General features: G+C 44.3%; 1 protein-coding gene across 2 annotated transcripts; it reads right to left on the bottom strand.

Moving 5' to 3' along the window:
• Positions 1-2278: 2278 nt before the first annotated feature.
• On the bottom strand, positions 2279-19395 carry lcp2a (lymphocyte cytosolic protein 2a). Of its 2 annotated transcripts, none has more exons than XM_012856723.3 (21): positions 18770-19395; positions 14695-14757; positions 14521-14567; positions 14183-14248; positions 12598-12623; positions 12132-12169; positions 11242-11335; positions 10895-10986; positions 9446-9509; positions 9256-9333; positions 9157-9182; positions 8352-8371; positions 7755-7859; positions 7655-7673; positions 5883-5895; positions 5682-5766; positions 5355-5407; positions 5042-5109; positions 4724-4798; positions 4501-4650; positions 2279-2804 (listed from the first exon to the last, which is right to left on the bottom strand). In XM_012856723.3, exons 1-21 carry the CDS (start codon positions 18839-18841, stop codon positions 2655-2657), a joined length of 1404 nt encoding a protein of 467 aa, XP_012712177.2. In that variant the 5' UTR covers positions 18842-19395; the 3' UTR covers positions 2279-2654. The 2 variants fall into 2 exon arrangements, with proteins under 2 accessions (XP_012712177.2, XP_012712175.2); XM_012856721.3 differs by having other exon boundaries at positions 11149-11335; positions 18770-19394.
• Between the last annotated feature and the right edge of the window lie 215 nt (positions 19396-19610).

The following is a 19610-nucleotide window of genomic DNA, read 5'->3' as shown; positions in this document are numbered from 1 at the left end:
CGCTCTGATCCGCTCAGCCTGCCGGCGGTTAGAGGCTGCAGCGGTAATCTGCCTTCAGGAGGGCGAAGTCAAAACAACAGCAACCGACGGCTCAGTGCGGTCATACGGGAGGGGGGGGGGGGGGGGGGCATGGGAACGCGTAACCAGACACCCTCACCTGGGGCGCCTTTGGTGGCCTCCTCCACAGGAACATGTCCAGCCTCCAGGCGGCTCAGACGCTTCGTTATGTTGTTTAATCATCATATTCTAGATTTATTGCTGGATTTTTAGACAGTTCTGTTAAAAAAGGAGGAAGAATGCTTAAAGTGCTGAGCTAAACATAAACTCCACTGTTAGTTTAACAGGATTTTATGTAGGAGAGCTTTGATCAGAGTGACTCTGGAGGAGCTGCAGAGATGCACAGCTCAGGTGGCAGAGGATGTTAATTATGGACTCAATAATCTGGTCTTTATGGAAAAGAAGTGGAAGAAGATGCTGTGGTCAGCAAAGCTCCTGCACTGAGGCAGGTTCACTTGTACAGCAGCAGGTAACCCCAGACAGAAAGAAAATATTAAAACATAAAAGGAAAAAAAATGTTAAATAAGAGATCTTAAGGGCATAAAAGAACCCGTTTTCAGTGCCGAGTCAAAGGAACCAGCGGTTTCTGCTCTGGTTTTAAGGCTGCATGTGATGATGGGCAGACTGAGGGACTTCAGGTGGTTTTAGGTCCTGGTCCACGCAGCCAGACTGCTGCTACTAAAGGAAGCTGAGAAGATTCAGCCTCTCTGGATTAATGGACTCCACACTTTAACATCTAGTCTCTGCATGGTTCACTTACGCCACATATTGCAGTTCAGTTCCATTAATTCAACATTTGGTTCTCATTTAACTAAAACACATCGTTAGTGCTGGGTGCTTTTTAGCATTTAGTAACATACCATGAAACTAAAGCACCATAAAAACAACTTTAAGGAGCAATAAGCACATTTTCATTATCTTAGATAGAAAGAACTAAAACATAGCTTTGTGAAGAATTAAAGGCGTCTGTTTAGATCAGGGGTGTCAAACAATTTAGTCCGGCCCGGTGGCTAAATGCATTATCATTATTCCAAAAAAAAAAAAAAAAAAAATGTTAATTGTTGTCTTAATGCCAAAAAGAGCTCATCAGATTTGACTTTCACAAGTGGAGCAGTACTGCTTTTGCCATAGTGCTCCGCTTGATTTATGAATGTGAATAGTTTTATTATGATTCATGCGGGGAATATCTCAAATGATATGGACACTACAATGGGGAAGTAGGAGAGGAAAGGAAGAAAAAAGAAAAGGTAAAAGAAAAAGGAGATAAAAGGAAGAGAATGATAAAACAGTTATTGAAAAAAACATGTACTTCGTTTAATTGAAAATCTGCAGTTCCTATATTGTCCACGAGGGGCGCTGTGTTTTAATCAGCAGATGGTAGCACTGAGCTTCAGATGTGGAAAATTTATTTTAAATTATTTCTTAATTTTTATCTGTTTGATGTATTTTGTCATGCAGGACAGTGTTTTTAAGTTCCAAAAAATGTGAATAAATGTTTTTCAACATTGTACAATCACTGTGATCAGTTCTTATGCATAATGCACAAGTAAATGTTTAACTGAGTAACAGTATTGTTGAAATTGCACATACTTTTCTTAAAAACGCTGAGGTTATTCATAATATATTGTGTAAAAGTGAAACTCAGTTAATATAAAAATCAACAACAAGTCCACTTTTATTAGTTCTATTTAATCTTGCAATGAGTGTACTCCTGTGGGGCTTATTGGGCTGGTTTTCGTTGGTGTTCCAGTCTTGTTAGACTTGTGTTGCTGTGTTGATTTTATTGTTGATTATATGTAATGCTACAATTGTGGGTTAATTGTTGGTTTTGACCAGCAATGAGCCAGAAGTTACTGTTGAGAGGCAAGGAACTGGTATCCTACTCGCCTCGCCACGTTCTCTTTTTGACAAAAAAAGCTAAATTGAAACAGATATCTGGTCTGGTGCTCAGATTTTAGAGGTAGAGAGAGGCGTGGCCTGTCACACTTCTTGTTCTGGTCTACAGTCAGTGCTCAACAGCGCACCTAGTGGTGACATTTCACACATTGCTCCATTGAATAAACACACAACTGTGCTCTTCCCACCCAATCTCTCCTGTAATGGGAGATAATGGTCTTCATCAGCATGCAGTGCTGTGCGATGCTACAACAGAGCAGGACAAAAGAGGTCAGGTTCTTCTGGAAGAACCTTTCTGATTGAAATAAAGTCCAGAACAAGGCTGTTTTTTTTGTTTCTTGGTGTTTTAATGAAATCAGCTGAAGGCAAACCGACACATTGACAGTGAAATAAAAAGAAGCAGAGCTAATGAAGGTAGGAAACTTTGAGCTGAGACACATAAATACTCTGCCTTAAAGTTATAGTTAGTTTGTGGGTTCCATATGCGACAGATCCAACGTTAGCCGTGAATAAACCAGATATTTCAGCTCAGAAATCTTTAAGGTTTAAAATCGTGGAAAATATTAAGAAAGAGAACAAATAAAACTAAGCAACATGTGCAAAGATGGAACATTTCTACTCGTCACTCATGACGTTTGAAGTGAACATTCATCTAAATTCTCCCTCTGGGTTAGTTTGGAGCTGTGATCGGCTTCAGGCTGTCAGGACCAGTTCTGTCCCGTCATAAAGTATCCGGCCGGGTCAGACAGCAGACACTGGTTCTGGTGGCTGGACGTCTTGTTCTTGGCATCGATAAGGACCAGAGGGGACTGGGAGTAATGGCTGATGATGTCACTGACTGATGGGAAAAACTGCAAACACAAAACACAACAATTACACCTCAGACTGCCGCCCCCTACATGTGAGACCCAGAATTACATATGAGTGCTGCCCCCTACAGGTGAAACCCAGAATTACATGTCAGACTGCCGCCCCCTACAAGTAAGATGGAAAGATAAACAATATCTTATCAAGTTATCCCTTGAGCCGTGACGTAAATAGTCCCTCGATTTAAACAAAAATCAGCCGCACAGTTAGGTGTGGGCGATATATCGAATATACTCGATGTATCTCAAGTTTTCCTCGCTGCGATATTGAAAATGGCGACCATCGCGTGCAAATTTTCATGACAAGATTGAGCCGTTGTATTTAATTCACTTTGAGTTTAGTTTCTCCCACATTCTGTGAACGCATCATTCATTCAGCCTCCAAGCCAGAAAGCGCCCTGGTGCAAACACGCACACACAACAACGTAGCCGTGCTATTACTTACGCTGATGAGACAACCAGAACCATGGCGACAGCGTTTCAGGCCGTGGTTTGGATTTCACAAGAAGGATGTCGAACAAAATGCGGTAATTTGCAAAACATGCAGTAACGCCATTGCCACAAAAGGTAGCAGTAGCACAAATTTGTTCCACCTAAAAAGTCATCCAGTGCAACTCTTGTAAACTCCGAGTGTCGACCCCCCCCCCCCCCCCAAAACACAGAAGGAAACTTTAATTAAACCAGCCGTAAAACTGTTGAAACTTCTTTTGCTAAATCCCATATGACAGAAAAAAACGTTTGTTTAAAATTTCCCAGCACCTAAAGAGCAACGAAATATTTTTGAGATAAATATGTAGCTGCGACTGGTCAGTTGATTTTATAGTCGCAATACAAGCTTTCGTTTTTGGGATTGTCACATTTTTATTATACAATTTTATATGTCTTAAGCACAAAAGAGCACCTTTTAATTCAGGTTTATTTTGTGTCAGATTTTTCCTTGGTGTTCCTTTTGGCCGCTGGGATGTTCTGTTTTTTAAGGTCCAGTGTTGATCACAAAAGAGCTTTAATGTGACGATATTGTAATTTGTGAAAAGCTTCTATGTGCAGCTTTGGTTTAAAAATCGCTAAAATAAAACATTTTAAGATACATTTTTATTTTGCAATATATTTTTCAAACAAAAAAAATTTGACACGTTAATATGAGATATGCCAATGCAACTTTAGGCACTATTTGGCTAAAAACATTTGTCATTCAAGGTTATTTGAACATAAAGTGATATATATTGTGTATCGCGATATAGCCCAAAGATATCGTGATATTAGATATTCTATATATCGCCCACCCATACGCACAGTGCTGAGGCATCATTAGTGTGTCAGCTTGAATCAGCAGGATAGGGTAGCAGGTCGACCGCCCCAACATGGCGGCCGTAATTCCTGCACAGTGACAGTCAATGCGGGGTCTATTCTTAAATTACATCTATAACTGCCCCAAACAGTTAAAATCCAGAATTATATATCAGAGTGCTGCCCCCTACAGGTGCACAAAAACAACTACATGTAAGTGTGCTGCCCTTTACAGGTCAGCACATTCAAAGATTACATGGAGGTGTGCAGTATAATTTAAATTAAAGATTAATGTGTGGTGATTCAGATGATGCTGAGGAAGCAGGAATGTTTTGGATCTTTCAGAGAAAAATGTAAGGTTCTTGTTTTCCTGATGATGTGGTTTTATATTCACCTCCTGGGCTTTGAGTCCAGTTCCCAGCTGGAACTGCTGGTTCTGCTGCCTAATCTGGATGTTGTAGACTTTGTCCTGGTAGAAGACCATGAGGGTGAAGGGCTGGTTGGGCTGCTGCCGGGTGCTGTCCCTCACCAGGTACGCCCCGTCCTGTTGGCAGCAGAACACAGTAAACATCTGAGCTCCAGAGAAACTGAGTGTCTTCTCCTTTAGTTGTTCTTACCTTGTAGACTCGCTTCAGACATCCTTCAGCCTGGCCGCGGGTCACTTTACCAACGTACCACTGAGGGTCCAGAGCCTGCACACCAACAATCACACTGATGAAGCTGATGGCATCAATACAACAGCACCCCCTGCTGCTCAGGCAGAGCAACAGGGGCAGCTCTGCACATCAGTTTTTTATTTAGCTAGTTTAACATTTTTAAACATTTATTTTAATTTGCACGGTATATAAAAAAAGATTACTATCATTTTATGCAACCGTGATCACTGTCGACATGTAAAGGTCTTTTTAGAAAGCTGAAGTCGGCGTGCTTCTCACCCTGATGCCCTGAGCTGCCGGAGAAGGAAAACTGGAGGCCACCACGCTGCCCCTGTGTTCGGCCACAGCTGCAGACAAACACAGTTAATATTCAGACAGTTAGCCTTCTGTGCAGCAACAGCCTGAACACTGAGCATCCTCTCATCTAAAGGCTTCTTATTCAGTTTACAGCAACTGAATTTTATCCCAGAAGAAAATGGTAGACAGGGGGTGAGAGCAGACGGCCAGACACCAGCAGGATCAACTAAACGAGTTTATTCAGCTTTAATCAGAAAATATAATTTGGACGTTTGGACTTTATTGGGTTTCTTACCGGATTGGAGTCTCTGAGGCAGAGAGCCTGAAGAAGGAATGTTGGGAGGCAAACTGGTCAGAAACAGACAGAAGAAACATGTGAGAGATCATTTAACCTTTGACCTCAGCTGCAGACAACATGCCCAGGCACCCCCCCCCCCCCCCCCCCCGCTTATATTTGCATTAAATATCCAGTTAGACAGCGGAGTGCCTCAGGGCCCCATTCGGGCCAAACTGTTCTTCTCTATTTTTAGCTATAAGCAGGTTTCAGTTGTCAAAGTTCTTCTGATCAGATGGATAATTAAGAACAATCAGAATGTCCTCGTTAACATAGTAAAGGATTTACCTGCCAGCGTGCTGGGAAACCGGTCCAGGGATCCCAGGCCGGGGCGGCAGACTTTTTTGTAGAGGGAACGTGTTGTGTTTATGAACTAGAGGAAAATATGCAGAGGGAAGATATCTCCTTTACTAACACTGTGGTTTTCTAAGGTTAATGTTAGAGAAACAGTGATTTAAAGCGACGGAAGAACTGATGAATAAAACTCACCATCTTGTGTTTGCTGGAGAGAGAAGAAAATAGATCATATTTTCATTATTAATGCAAACATGACTACAGTCATTACTGGAAGATCAGAATTTTTTTTACACGTGTGTCTAAAGTCTCTGTGGGACCAGAACCTTCACACTGATTCAGACCCGATCCACAGAGAAAATAGGCCCAATATTCAGCTTCATTATAGACGTTCTATACATCCCTAGAACTGATCTGATGAGAACCTGAGTTTGTTATTTCAGGGTGTAAGAAATGTTCTTGTTCTTCATGAGATTCTGGAAAATATATAGAGACGTCCCTGCAGTGGTGGCTCATGATGGATGGATGGATGGATGGATGGATGGATGGATGGATGTTTCAGTATAATTCCTTCCTCACTGGAATCCCTCCTTACTGGAATCCTTGCTTACTGGAATCCCTCCTTACTGGAATCCTTCCTTACTGGAATCCTTGCTTACTGGAATCCCTCCTCACTGGATTCCTTCCTCACTGGATTTCCTCCTCACTGGATTCCCTCCTTACTGGAATCCCTCCTCACTGGAATCCCTACTCACTGGAATCCTTTCTTACTGGAATCCCTACTCACTGGAATCCTTCCTCACTGGAATCCCTACTCACTGGAATCCTTCCTGACTGGATTCCTTCCTGACTGGATTCCTTCCTCACTGGAATCCCTCCTCACTGGATTCCTTCCTCACTGGAATCCCTACTCACTGGATTCCTTCCTCACTGAAATCCCTCCTCACTGGATTCCTTCCTCACTGGAATCCCTACTCACTGGATTCCTTCCTCACTGGAATCCCTACTCACTGGATTCCTTCCTCACTGAAATCCCTCCTCACTGGATTCCTTCCTCACTGGAATCCCTACTCACTGGATTCCTTCCTTACTGGAATCCCTACTCACTGGATTCCTTCCTTACTGGATTACTTCCTCACTGGAATCCCTCCTCACTGGATTCCCGTCTCACTGGAATCCCTCCTCACTGGATTCCTTCCTCACTGGATTATTTCCTCACTGGATTCCCGTCTCACTGGAATCCCGTCTCACTGGAATCCCTCCTCACTGGATTACTTCCTCGCTGGATTCCTTCCTCACTGGAATCCCTACTCACTGGAATCCTTCCTCACTGGAATCCTTCCTCACTGGATTCCTTCCTCACTGGATTCATTCCTCACTGGAATCCTTCCTGACTGGATTCCTTCCTCACTGTAATCCCTAGTCACTGGATTCCTTCCTCACTGGAATCCCTCCTCACTGGAATCCCTCCTCACTGGATTACTTCCTCACTAGAATCCTTCCTGACTGGATTCCTTCCTGACTGGATTCCTTCCTCACTAGATTCCCGTCTCACTGGAATCCCTCCTCACTGGATTCCCGTCTCACTGGAATCCTTCCTCATTGGATTCCTTCCTCACTGAATCCCTCCTCACTGGATTACTTCCTCACTGGAATCCCTCCTCACTGGATTCCTGTCTCACTGGAATCCTTCCTCACAGGATTCCTTCCTCACTGGAATCCTTCCTCACTGGAATCCCTGTCTCACTGGATTCCTTCCTCATTGGATTCCTTCCTCACTGGAATCCCTCAGGAACAGAAACTTTTTCTCTTCAGTGAACCCAGTGAAGCTGTCTCCTATGTTCAGACTCAGTCTGTTATTCCTGCTTCTAACACAACCACTGCGTCTCAAAGCTCTGATCACGTCTGACCAGCGGCTCCAGACCGGAGCTCATCTACTCATGTCAACAGGAAGTGAAGTCGCTCACCTCTCTCTGTCCATCAAACCTGTAAAACAAACAGGGAACATCCAGTTATTAGCAGGAACGACTCTGTGACGGCAGCAAAGAGGAGCGGTGGGAGGAGGACCTGCTGGGCGGCGCTCCTCTGGCTGACGAGTTGCTCCTGCTGACGGAGGAGGAGGGGACGGACAGAGCTGGAGGTTTGGACCTGGGCGGGTCAGAGGCGTCCGGCCTGTAAGGACCGACACATTCAGAGGCCTGAAGAGAAGCTCTACAGATGACCTCTGAGCTAAAACCTCAACAGGAAACAGCGATGTGCACAGCCCCGTATCTACACACGACACACATCCTAAAATTAACACATAATGCCAGGAAAATAACTGATAAGCGTCTAAACTTAAACCTTTTACTGAGTTCTCTCTGTCGTCTTTTCACTCTGCGCTGCGAGAACATATTGAAGAAACATCACGACACTAGAGACGCAGGAAGGGACATTTCTAAGGGAGGCGTGCTGCGTCAGATACGTTTACAGTTAGCTTAGAGTTAGCTTACAGTTAGCTTACAGTTAGCTTACAGTTAGCATAGCTCAGCTGTAGTGTCTTTACTAACAGCAGGATTTAACTTCATGTCTTTGCTGAAATTCAGATTGTGTGTGTGTGTGTGTGTGTGTGTGTGTGTGTGTGTGTGTGTGTGTGTGTGTGTGTGTGTGTGTGTGTGTACACACCTCCAGGACTGAGCACCAGGCTGCAAGAACAAACACAAAATAAAGTAGTTATAACCTAAAAGGAACAAATAGATTTAGAACAACGGAGCGTTACAGTGACAGGTGTACAATTATGGAATAACCTCAACAAACCTCACTTAAAGTAAAAATTTATAAAATTAAGTGTATTGAGTAAATATGAAGTTATAGAATAATTCTGTGGTTTGTGACCATGTTTATAATCAATAATAATAATAATAATAATAATAATAATAATAATTCATTATTAAGAGAAATTTTTTGCATTTATTTCTTTTCTATATAATGCTCTTTGAAGCAGAAAGGTTTACGTGTTTTACGTATTTTCTTTTGTTTCTGTGTAAAGAACCTTGAGTTGAGTTTGAATGATGCTATATAGTATTTTTGAATAGTGTAAGATGTAATTACAGCTAATATGGATAACTGAGACAAGATGGATGTAAATACTGTAAAAGAACTGATGCACAATTATTGTAAGATAAGTTAAGGCGCAGATATAAGATTGATCTTCTCTTTGCTCCTTTTCATTCAAGATGCATCGATTTGCTGGTTTTGTGTGTATAAATTTAAAAGGTATGAATTAAATAAATAAACTAAACTTAAGTTACAAACATTAAACTTTAAGCTGTTCTATGTGATTTTCAGTGGTGTTCCTCAGGGTCAGGTCATCGGCTTCCTTTGTTTCCATTGTAATATTTCACTCAGTTTTCTGCCATTTAGAGTCTGATTTATAACGCTGAGTTCCTGGCACTGTGTCAGATATTTGAGTTTAGGTAAAGAGACTCACTCTGTCTGCTGAGTTGAACTGAGGTCCTGAGAAAGAGAGAAAACAGCGTTGAGGCGTTGCAGTGAGCTGGACATCAGCCGCTCTGGGTTCAGACCTTACCTCTGACCGGCGAGCGGCTGCTCCGGGAATCTCGCCCAGGTTTGCTGTCGCGACACACCTTCGGCGGCCCTGAGGGAACTAGACGAGAACACGAGAGCAGCAGGAACCACAGCGTCAGGATTCAAACTTATAAATGTGGATAAAGTGAAACGCCTGGTCTGATAAAAAGGCCCCGCATCGATGAACTCACAGTTTCTTGGTGGCCGTCCAACTCCGTGGGGAGACGGGTCTCTTCTGGACGGTGACTCTGCATGCTGCAGAAACATGAAAGTTAAATTAATCTAAACTTCATAACCAGACGGCAGATTTTTCTCGGTTCTGTTACTTTATTACGTCCACATGACCTACAGCACCGCATGGTTAGCTATTAAAGTGTTTTATTAGATGTTGATGCGCTGAGCGTTGGAGAAACTCTAACCAGCTATAATTCAGGATCCATACTTGTAACTAAATTTGATAATTGCCTGATTCTATTGTCATTCAGTTAGGAAAATCAGGACATTATAGAAATGTGTGAAGTCAAAGTACTTTGTCAGCTTTCCTAAAAAACCTCCATTCCTGCACATCAGGGTGCAAACCATCCCAAAAAAGCTTAGAAGGTGTTTGCATTTGTCTCCCAGAAAAGTGAACCCATGTTTGTAGAGATACACTGGCACAAAACAACACCTGAAGCTCTTCATGACTAGAAGTCCTGAGTGAAGGACGGGCTGCAGAAGAAATGGGAACAATTCAAAGTGGGAAAAGCTGCACTGAAGCAGGATTTCCTGTAGGGCTGAACAATTAATCGCAATTTCAATATAATCGCGATTTAAAAAAAACCCAATTTCCAAATCGCAGAGTCTGCAATTTTTGGCTATGTAACAATTAGGGAATTAGACGCGTCCATTAGGTGTTGGTAAAATGTTTAAAGTGGATTTGCCTCCACATGGAAGGGAAGACAGTTGCAGCAGTGAGATAATCTAATTTTATTACTTATTTTAGAGTTTATATAATCATACATAAGCATTAAGTTCTGGTCAATCAGTTTAACACATAGACTTGCTTGTTGGTTGCACTTTATGTTCAACAAGGATTGATGTCCAAATCAACTAAAAGCTGTTCTCTTGAATAATATTCTGATTAATAGAAACATTAAAAGTTCTTGTTTTAAATAGTCCTTGTTTACAAACGTCTTTATTTAGAAGCCATTTTTGTTGCTTGTGGTTAATGCAGAGAAAAGTCAACATTGCAATTTTGGTTGAAATATATTGTAGGCAGAACGCAATAATTTCTGCTCCGAGTTTAGACGCTGTGGGTCTTTTAGCAACTAATCTGCACAGCGAGGAAACAAAATGATTTGTTGTTTGTATATGTTTAAAAAGACATGATAAATTAAACTGGGGAAAAAAATCGCATTAAATCGCAATATTAAGAAAAAAATCGCAATTAGATTATTTTTCAAAATCGTTCAGCCCTAATTTCCTGGATTATGTTGCAGGATGAAAGCAACGGATGGACGCTTATCAATGAACAAAAGATAAATCAAAGGAAATACATTAAAATAACCGAAGTTTGAGCCTCATTATTTGATTTTTCTGGGCCGATGAGGAGTGATGCATGCGGTAAACACCTCCTTGGTTTTAGTGATGTTCAGACTCACCATGCGGCCCGTGGGTGCAGACAGCGTGGAGGACGGAGGGCGGGGACACACGACGGGGGGGCCTCTGGTGGACATGTTGTTATCCCTCCTGTCTGCACACAGAACACAGAGATCAGCTGGTCACCCGGCCCGCTGCCCTCAGAGACGCTCAGGCTGGTAACATCTGAAAGGTTCATGCATGCTAAGGCTAACTGTGAGCTCAGCTGTGGGTTGAAGCTCAGTAAGGTGTGTGTGGCGGGCGGGGGGGTGAGTACCGATGTAATCCCCATCCCCAATGGGCTGAGAGGGGCAAAGTTTGTGAGTCAGGTCCTCTGCAGGTTCAGAGGGCGGAGGCTCGTAGTCGTTACCCGGGTCCTGCTCATCGGTCGGGGACTCGTAGTCTCTGTCGTCTTCATCGCTGTACGGACTCTCATAGTCATCATCGTCAAACTCTTCGTCATCCTGTCGAAGCAGAAGATCGTCTGTGATTTAAATACCTTTTAGTTTGATTCACAGCAGAACCGGACCAAGTTCACCCAGGAACTATAAAAGTATTTCTCTGTTTTTTTTTATTGTTTGGTTGTCAAACATAAACCAAGATTCAAGTTAAAAACGTCGTTCTTCCAGAAGGTTCAGGGAGGAGAGGCAGCGAGATGCTGCTGGAGCATCCAGGCGTGTGTCACCGTGCGAAGGTGGAAAGACTGCAATGACCTCATCAACCTGGGAAGGGGTCAAAGGTCATCTTCAAACCCTCCAGGATGGACGTCCAGCAGCTTCAGCCCAAGATCAGAGCAGGAAGCTCAGAGACATGAGTAGAAACCAGGAGGTCCTCCTCACACCCTACAGTCAAAGTCCAGACTAGAGATGTTTGTCCATGTTTGGAGACAATTATTAACAGCTTAAACCCACAGGCTCATCAGCAGTACGATGAATACATCCGAACGACTGGGAGGGACAACGGTCTAGTCAAAGTCCAACCTAAGCTGATTTAGAGGTTCTTAAAGTCTTACTGGGTCACGGCGCTGTTTCTGAACTTTACCTTCTGTTACTAAATAAAGACAGTAGAATAGAACATGCTGCTCATCTGGTATTAAATATACATCATTTATTTCTGTTACTTTTCAACACTAAACAAAAAGCTTATGCTGCTAATTTGAGGCTTAAATGACTTTTTCCCGTCAGCAGAAAAACCCAAAGAGACAAAGAATGTGAATCAGAGACAGAGGCGTAGAAAGAGTCCAGAAGACGTCAGACTCACAAACTCGTCTTCGCCCCATCCTCCATCGGTGGTCGTCTCTGTGGAGCAGAGATCCAGGCGTTACAAAGCTGCAGACTTCAGCTGCAGACCCGTCTTCACACCTTCTCCGTGTTTAAAGAACGAAGCTCCAGGTCCAGAGAGACGGTTCTGCTCAGCCGAGACAAGCCCAGGAGCCGCTGGTTCCCGTCTCTCTGTTCCTCTGAGCCCCACAAAGTTTAACAGTGTTTCTGTGGAGACTTATGTCACCACATTCATAATCTCAGTAAATAACTTCAGACTGATAAAAACATCCCAGAACATTTGGTGGAAAAGCTTCAGTTTGGTACCGACTAGTGTCTGATTGTTGTGTTTTAAATCAGTACAGATCCAGAAATTCACAAAATGTAACATTACAGCAGAAACAAAAAGGAGGATTTAAAGTTTTATTCCACCACCTTTTATCCGGAGAAACACCTGAGAGACTCACCTGGTTCTTTATATTTGGGTGTGGATCTGTGAAGGAGAAAAACAGCAACCAATCAGCTGCGTCATCTATCGGCTTCAGCGTCATGTGACAGCATGAAACCTCTGAGAGACGTTTACAGCCTTTCTGCAACATTTAGTTTAAAATGGATTAAACAGGGACAAACATGTTGAAAGTCATCCTCAGCAGCTTTTTACATCCTTCTGAGCCACAAACACTCAGCAGAAACAGATTTGGACCTCCAGCTGTGGCGCCATGCCGACAGGCCCACGGTAGAATAAACCACCTTCTGGTTGCCTTCACAGCCGGCCCAAGGCAGAAGCGAACCAGGCGGCCACAAAGCCCCTACCTCGACTGTCTTGACTTTCACGTTCGCACAGACATGTAATTAGTGCTATTTGCTTTATAAATACGTCATGAGCATCTTTGTCCCCTTCAACACACTGAACTCGTGTAGTTATCTATATAAACCAGCAGGTGGCACCAGTTACCCTGAGAAACATTGTTTAATGACCTACTACATTGAAATGAATTATTACTCTGTAAGAGCTATTGCTGCCCCACCATCTATCATAGAAAGTACTCCTGGGTCAATGTGAGCTTCTGTGCTTTCTGTGTCTCTGCTCTGTCTTCTCTAACATAGAAAGTACTCCTGGGTCAATGTGAGCTTCTGAGCTTTCTGTGTCTCTGCTCTGTCTTCTCTAACATAGAAAGTACTCCTGGGTCAATGTGAGCTTCTGTGCTTTCTGTGTCTCTGCTCTGTCTTCTCTAACATAGAAAGTACTCCTGGGTCAATGTGAGCTTCTGAGCTTTCTGTGTCTCTGCTCTGTCTTCTCTAAGCCCCAGTGGGTGGAGGCAGATGAGCGTTCACACTGAGCCTGGTTCTGGTTCTGCTGGAGGTTCTCCTCCCTGTTAAAGGGGAGTTTTCCTCTCCACTGTCGCTTCATGCATGCTCAGTATGAGGGATTGCTGCAAAGCCATCAACAATGCAGACGACTGTCCACTGTGGCTCTACGCTCTTTCAGGAGGAGTGAATGCTGCTTGGAGAGACTTGATGCAACCTGCTGGGTTTCCTTAGAGAGGAAACTTTCTCACCAACCTGGAGGATCTGATGGAAGCTGACTTTGGAAAGAGCCTTGAGATGACATGTTTTTGGTGACCTCATTCAGGGTCATATTAGACGGCGGATGTGTTGTACACGTCAGACCGAGGAGACCAGAGAGCAACTTGCACAAATGTTCACTGACTTTCTTTCCTATCAAGTAGCAGAAATCCTTTGTTGCTGTTTCAGCTCCTCTGTCTTTGTGACACCTTGATGCTTTAAATACTTGAAAATAAGCCCAGGATGAGCTGCAGGGACGTCTGGGTCTTCCTCCTGGACCTCTTACCTCCAGAACCTGACCCCGGATAACTGAGGCATAAAGGATAGCTGGAACATTTTACAGATCTGCGTCTTTAACTGAATCTGAAGAGCTGACTGAATTTACCAGGAGGCCTTGAACTGAGAGCCGGAGCAGAAATTAAGGCACCGCTGAGGAAGCTGAGCTGAAAGCTGTCAGGAGGTCTGTGTGAGAAAACACGAGCTTACCTTTTACCGAACAGACCCCCTTTCTTCTCATTCTTGTAGATTTCATTGCTGAGCTTAGAGATCATCCTGGAGAAACACAAACATTACGGACAAGAACAGGAAAATAGAAAATCAGAGAGGAATTAGTTTTAATATAAGGACTGGATTCTGCAGACAAACGAGTTTATAAAATAAACTAATGTAATTATTATGTAGTACATGTAAATACTGTATTAAAGCTTGAGAAAGAAGCTTTTCTATAGTATTTATAGACCATTATGGCTGGATGGTCTACAGCCGTGGCACCAATCTTTGGGTCACAGTATTTATAATAAAGTATTAGAAGATCAGACACTTACGGAGCGTGAAGCTTCGGGAATTTCTGGATGTCGTTATCCGTCAGATTCTGTAAAAATCAAAAACAGCGTGAGGCTGAAGTCACATCCAGGACGCCTGCGATGAAGGGTGCATCATGGTCTTCATCCAGCCCTCTTCCTCTCCTCCATCCGTCTGGAGGTTTCTGGGGAACTCACCACGAATCTGGAGCCGCTGATGGAGTTCTTCAGCACGACTTTATCGCAGCCAGGAAGGTTCATCTGCCAGAAAAATCAAAACTCAGACGTCTCAGCAGCGAAGGACATCAGATTTTTAACACAAATGTAGTTTTTTATAATCCTCAGTGGCTCATAAACCGCTGGAAGCTGCAGCTCAGAAACTGTGCTGAGAAATAACAACAGACAAGCTTATGGTGCCTGTTTTTAAAAGAAATAAAAGGTTTTCACCATCAGGTAAACTCCAAGCAGTCCAAAGAAAAGTGCTGACGGGTCCAAACCGAACTCTGGAGGAAAGTCATTTTAAACGGTTAAAGGAAACTCTGGCAGCTCAGAGGAGAATTGGAAGAAGTGAGACACGGATCAGGAGTTCTGCCTCTACTAGAGGAACCGAGGAAATGGATCTTAGGAATTACCTAAGATCTGTTGTTCTGATTAACTGGAGTAATGAGAGCATGTTTCCTTATGGCTGGATGGTCTAGAAAGAATATATAGCTTACAATAAATTAGTTTATCATCAGACTCTGAACAATGTTTAGAAAAATTAACGGTTTCTCTAATGATCAAAAGACTAAATGACGTTCTCCTCTGTAGCCATCAGCAGGAAATCTGACCGCTCCTCTTGGTAGAAACGGTTCAGTTCATAAGAACCGGTTGGGTTCCTGCTCAGACTCGGCTGTCAAACACATTATCAACAGGACTGAGAACCTCACAGAACCTCACAGAACCTCACAGAACCAGGTCCCATTGGGTCTGTGTTTGGGGTTGTTGTCTAACGTTCAGCCATCTAGCTGCAGATGTCAGGTTACAGGTAGACCTCCTTCATCCCTCCATCCACTTTGTGCAGTGCACCGTTCCTGCTGGCAGTGAACCAGACGCTAACACCGCCGTCCTTGGTACCGTGTTCTCTTCCAGACATCCTTCCTGTCATTGTGTCCAAACAGTCCTGGTCCCGTCTCACCATCAAACCTTTCTCCAGAAGACATTTGGCAGCTGCCCATTTCAGTCCAGGTTGGAGGTATCCTTGCTGATATAGAGCGTTTTTCACCGCGGACAGTGGGGTTCCAGCTGTTTCCAGTTCCCAGCAGGCCGCAGCCAGGGTGGTTCTTGGGTGGTTCTTGAACACCAAAGAACAATTTCCTTTCATCTAAGAAGGAGAGAAGCTTGGGTTCTTCTTCCAGACCCTAGAAAGGTGTTGAAACAGCTGAATAACAGCTGTATGGAGTGACGATCTTGGAATCTGCAGATGTTCCAGAAGACGTGTCCAACTTGTGTTAATGTGCAGCTCGCCTGTACAGATCTTCTCTAAGTTCTTTGGACCTCCCTGTTATTCTGAGTGTTGGGCTAATGAGGGCTGTAAAGCAAATCCTCTTTGTGCTGTCTACACTACCAACTGCCTTCAATCAACACCAACACCTACTAAAAGCATGTAGATGGCCTTGTTCTTGCAAATTTATTGTACCAAAGCCTTCAGCACCAATTATTACCAGATTTAGCTCCGTGTATATAGAAATTATACAGGTACTGTACTAAATGTACCAAGGTGGCACCAGTGTTTTTTCTTTGCCGCACAGAACAAAAGAATGAAATTAAACAGAAACAGGGCCATATTTCATTGTTTAGTATATTAAAGCTATAGCTGGTAATCCAGTTCAGAAATACTTTTTGTTAGTCTGGGTGAAATTGTCCTTCCATCCTGAAAACAGTCAATACATTATGTATTCAGAAGAAGGAGGTAAACAAAAATAATTCTCTATGAGAGCTGCAGGCCTGTAAAAACTCTGACCAATCCCTGTCATTCAGTATGAATGGCAGGGATTGGTCAGAGTTCTGGTTCTGCTCACTCCCCCCCCCCCCCCCCGCCCCCCTCTGTCCCCCAGGTTCTGGGTTTATCACCTTATCTACTGGTTGTCCCACATACCATCATTCTGACGCGCTCACCTAACTCCAGCGTGCTCGTTCCTTCTGAGTTTCTGCTTGCTGGCTGTGCACTTCTAGTGTTTATGTATCCGGTTAGCTTAGCGGTTAGCTTAGCGGTTAGCTGTTCATTGTAGGTCCGCTCCTCTCACTGTAGCCTCTGAACATGGCTGAGAGTCGGAAGAAGTGAACCACATTCATGTTTATGAGAAGAAGAGGAAGGCCTCAGTAGAAAGAAATAAGACCAGAGTGGATTTGGGAGATTTTTTTCATGCGATCCCCCTGAGGAGTGGAAGAGCAGGTAAGGACGGTCTTGCTCATGCGCAGGATGGGGCAACGGTGGCGCAACAGTTAGGGAGGTCGTCCTGTAACTGACAGGTTGCCGGTTTGATCCTCCACTCTCGTGTCCTTGGGCAAGGCACTTCACCTGCATGGCCTGCTGGTGGTGTCTACCTGTCAGTGAGGCCAGAACCACCTGCGTCTCTAGAACAGCAGGTTGCAGATCTCTGACCTAGCATATGAAAACTGTGATCCCATCTCAATCTGCCTGAAGCTAACAGTGAAACGGCTAAATTTTTAAATCATCCTTAAAGTAAAACTTTAAGGAAAAAAGTGAAGCTGGTCCTAGGGAACAATTAGGTTACGGTTCTGCCAGCGCAGAACATCAAACATCATTCATACTGGGGCACTGGCCCCTGTTGGCCCCCGTCTAGAACCGCCCATGCATATGTATAATTTTAACCCTGTGACGTCTGAAGAAAATGCAGAATAAACCAAACTTGTGCTGTTAGTTCCTGTTTTTTTATCATGCCAGCCTTTTACACTCCTGATAACGACCCTTCGTCCGTTACCTGCTTTGGTCCGATAGAGAACTCGTTAAAGCATCTCTTGACCTTCTTGACTGGATCTCCAGAAGAAGTGAAATATTATCAGTTATATGACACAACCTACAACAGCTAACACACAATAACTAGAAGCTGTACAGCAGCATACTGACCAGACGACAGCCTGATCCGCATTTACCAGCCAATCAGAGCCGCCCTCATCAACACATCCACCTCTTACCAACTGTCAGACTGTGACAGATGGCGCCTCGCTGCTGTTTACTGTTAAGTGCAACAAAACCCACAAACTGTGAATTATGAGGGTGTTCGAGGAATTTACATAATTTGGTTCTTTTCTCATAGGAGACAAATGATAAGACAATTCTGAAAGAAGACTGAAAGGGGGAAACCCTGCTGCTCTTCACCCTTCACCCCCACATGGAGACCTTTTCATGCACAGGCAGGAATTCTTCATTTAGCTGCTCAACTGTTTAGAGTTTAAGTTTATCCAGAGGAGGTTTGGGCAGACTGGCCAACACATTCATTTATATCCCCATCCATACCAGCTGTGACGCACGGTGGTGGAGGGATGATGATCTGGGAACCCTGCAGTCATGGAGGGGACCATGAGCTCCTCTGGTTAGCAAAGAATCAAAATGAAACCATCTTTCCTAACTGGGTCATAACTGGGTCATCAACAGAACAATGATCCAAACACGGCAGCAGATCCACAACAGAACGAAAGAATCAAGGTGTTGCACTGGTCTAGTCAAAGTCCAAACCTTGAGATGATTAAAAGCTGTTGTTGGACCTTCAGAGGAGCTAACAGGCATAACTTTCTGCACACCTCAAACAACTGAAGCTGCCTTGTAAAGAGAACTGGACCCAAATTCTTCCACATTGATGTGAAAGGCTGATAAAATCAGACAGAATGGCTGCAGACGGGTTCTGATGCTGAAGGAGGTTCTGGATTTATGTTTTGACCCAGAAAGTCCCAGAAACAGAAGGAAGTGTGGTTTCTTGTTGCCTTGGCTGCTCGTAAAATGCGGCTCTGCCTCGTTTCTTTCCCGGGTTCAGCGTTCAGGAACGTTTTTCTCAGTGTTTGCAGCTGAAACAGCAGAAATCAGTTCCTGTTTGTTGTGTCGTTACGGAGCTGAAACAAATATCTGAACAAAGTAAAACTGGACCGGGTCCCACATTTACATCAAGCAGACGCCACAGTTTGGCGGACCAGAACCTGCCCTTGATTTGACAGCACTGTAGGGTTAAAGGCCAGAAACGGAGACAAAGAGAGAAAGTAGTCCCTGGCTCCTCACCCGCTTCAGGTAGTCCGCCAGCTGCTGAGGGCTCCAGGCCAACACGTCCGACCTGTAGGGAGTCGAACTCATCCTGCGTCCTCCTCGCGTCTCCTCCACCCGCAGACACACAGCTTCTGTCCCGCCAACACCTTTCACCGTCTACTGACAGGAGACCAACATCTGAGGCTCACAGGATCCACCTGAAACGTCGATCAAACCCCAAGGATCTCTGGTTCTTTATGTCGGGCCCTTCAGCCCGCTGGTCCTCTGAGGGAAGTCAGTCCTCCACAGTTCGAGTCTTTCCAACCGCTGTGAAGGCCTCGTCTCTTCTCTTCTTCCTGTGATACGCGAAACCAAACTCAGAAAAGCCAAATAACCGGCAGGTTTCTTCAGCGTTCACTTCCTCGCTAGCTTCCACTCCCAACCCAGAGTCTCTGCCTTTGGTCGTCTGAAGGCACGAGCGAGAAGACGGCAAAAAGAGGAGAGAAACGTCAGAAAAGACCCAAGATGGCTTCCTTCTTTCTCTCTGCCCTCCCTCCCTCTCTGAGGAAGTGAGTTTGCAGACGGGGGTTGAAGAAGCATCTTCCTCCTTCCCCTGTGTGACCACAGAGCGAAACAGCCGCCGCAGCTGCACCCACTTGCTGCAAGTCGGCTGCCGTCAAGAAACGCAGCTGAGAACGCACATCAGAGGAAGTAAGAGCTGACTGACTCTGGATCAGTGTTCAGTCCCGCTCCCGGCCTTCAGCCTCTACCTGAACCCGTGGCGGTTCCGCAGACTCAGCGCCTGCAGCGGGTCCATGTCAGCATCCTGACCCGACAACCTGCAGCGGGCTCGTTTCTGTGGACATGCAGGTCTGCG

This window comes from Fundulus heteroclitus, chromosome 11 (genome assembly GCF_011125445.2).
Source record: "Fundulus heteroclitus isolate FHET01 chromosome 11, MU-UCD_Fhet_4.1, whole genome shotgun sequence".
Lineage (NCBI taxonomy): Eukaryota > Metazoa > Chordata > Actinopteri > Cyprinodontiformes > Fundulidae > Fundulus > Fundulus heteroclitus.
The sequence above is the reverse complement of the archived record's forward strand: the minus strand, read 5'-3'. Positions and strand labels throughout refer to the sequence as shown.

Excerpts from the sequence above, each read along its gene's own strand:
- lcp2a (XM_012856721.3), bottom strand. The coding sequence starts at position 18,841 with ATGAGTTCGACTCCCTACAGGTCGGACGTGTTGGCCTGGAGCCCTCAG. Across the intron at positions 8,372-9,156 it reads AGTTCAACTCAGCAGACAGA|CCTGGTGCTCAGTCCTGGAG; the intron begins GTGAGTCTCTTT and ends TTGTTCTTGCAG. Across the intron at positions 5,408-5,681 it reads GTTTCCCAGCACGCTGGCAG|TTTGCCTCCCAACATTCCTT; the intron begins GTAAATCCTTTA and ends GTTTCTGACCAG.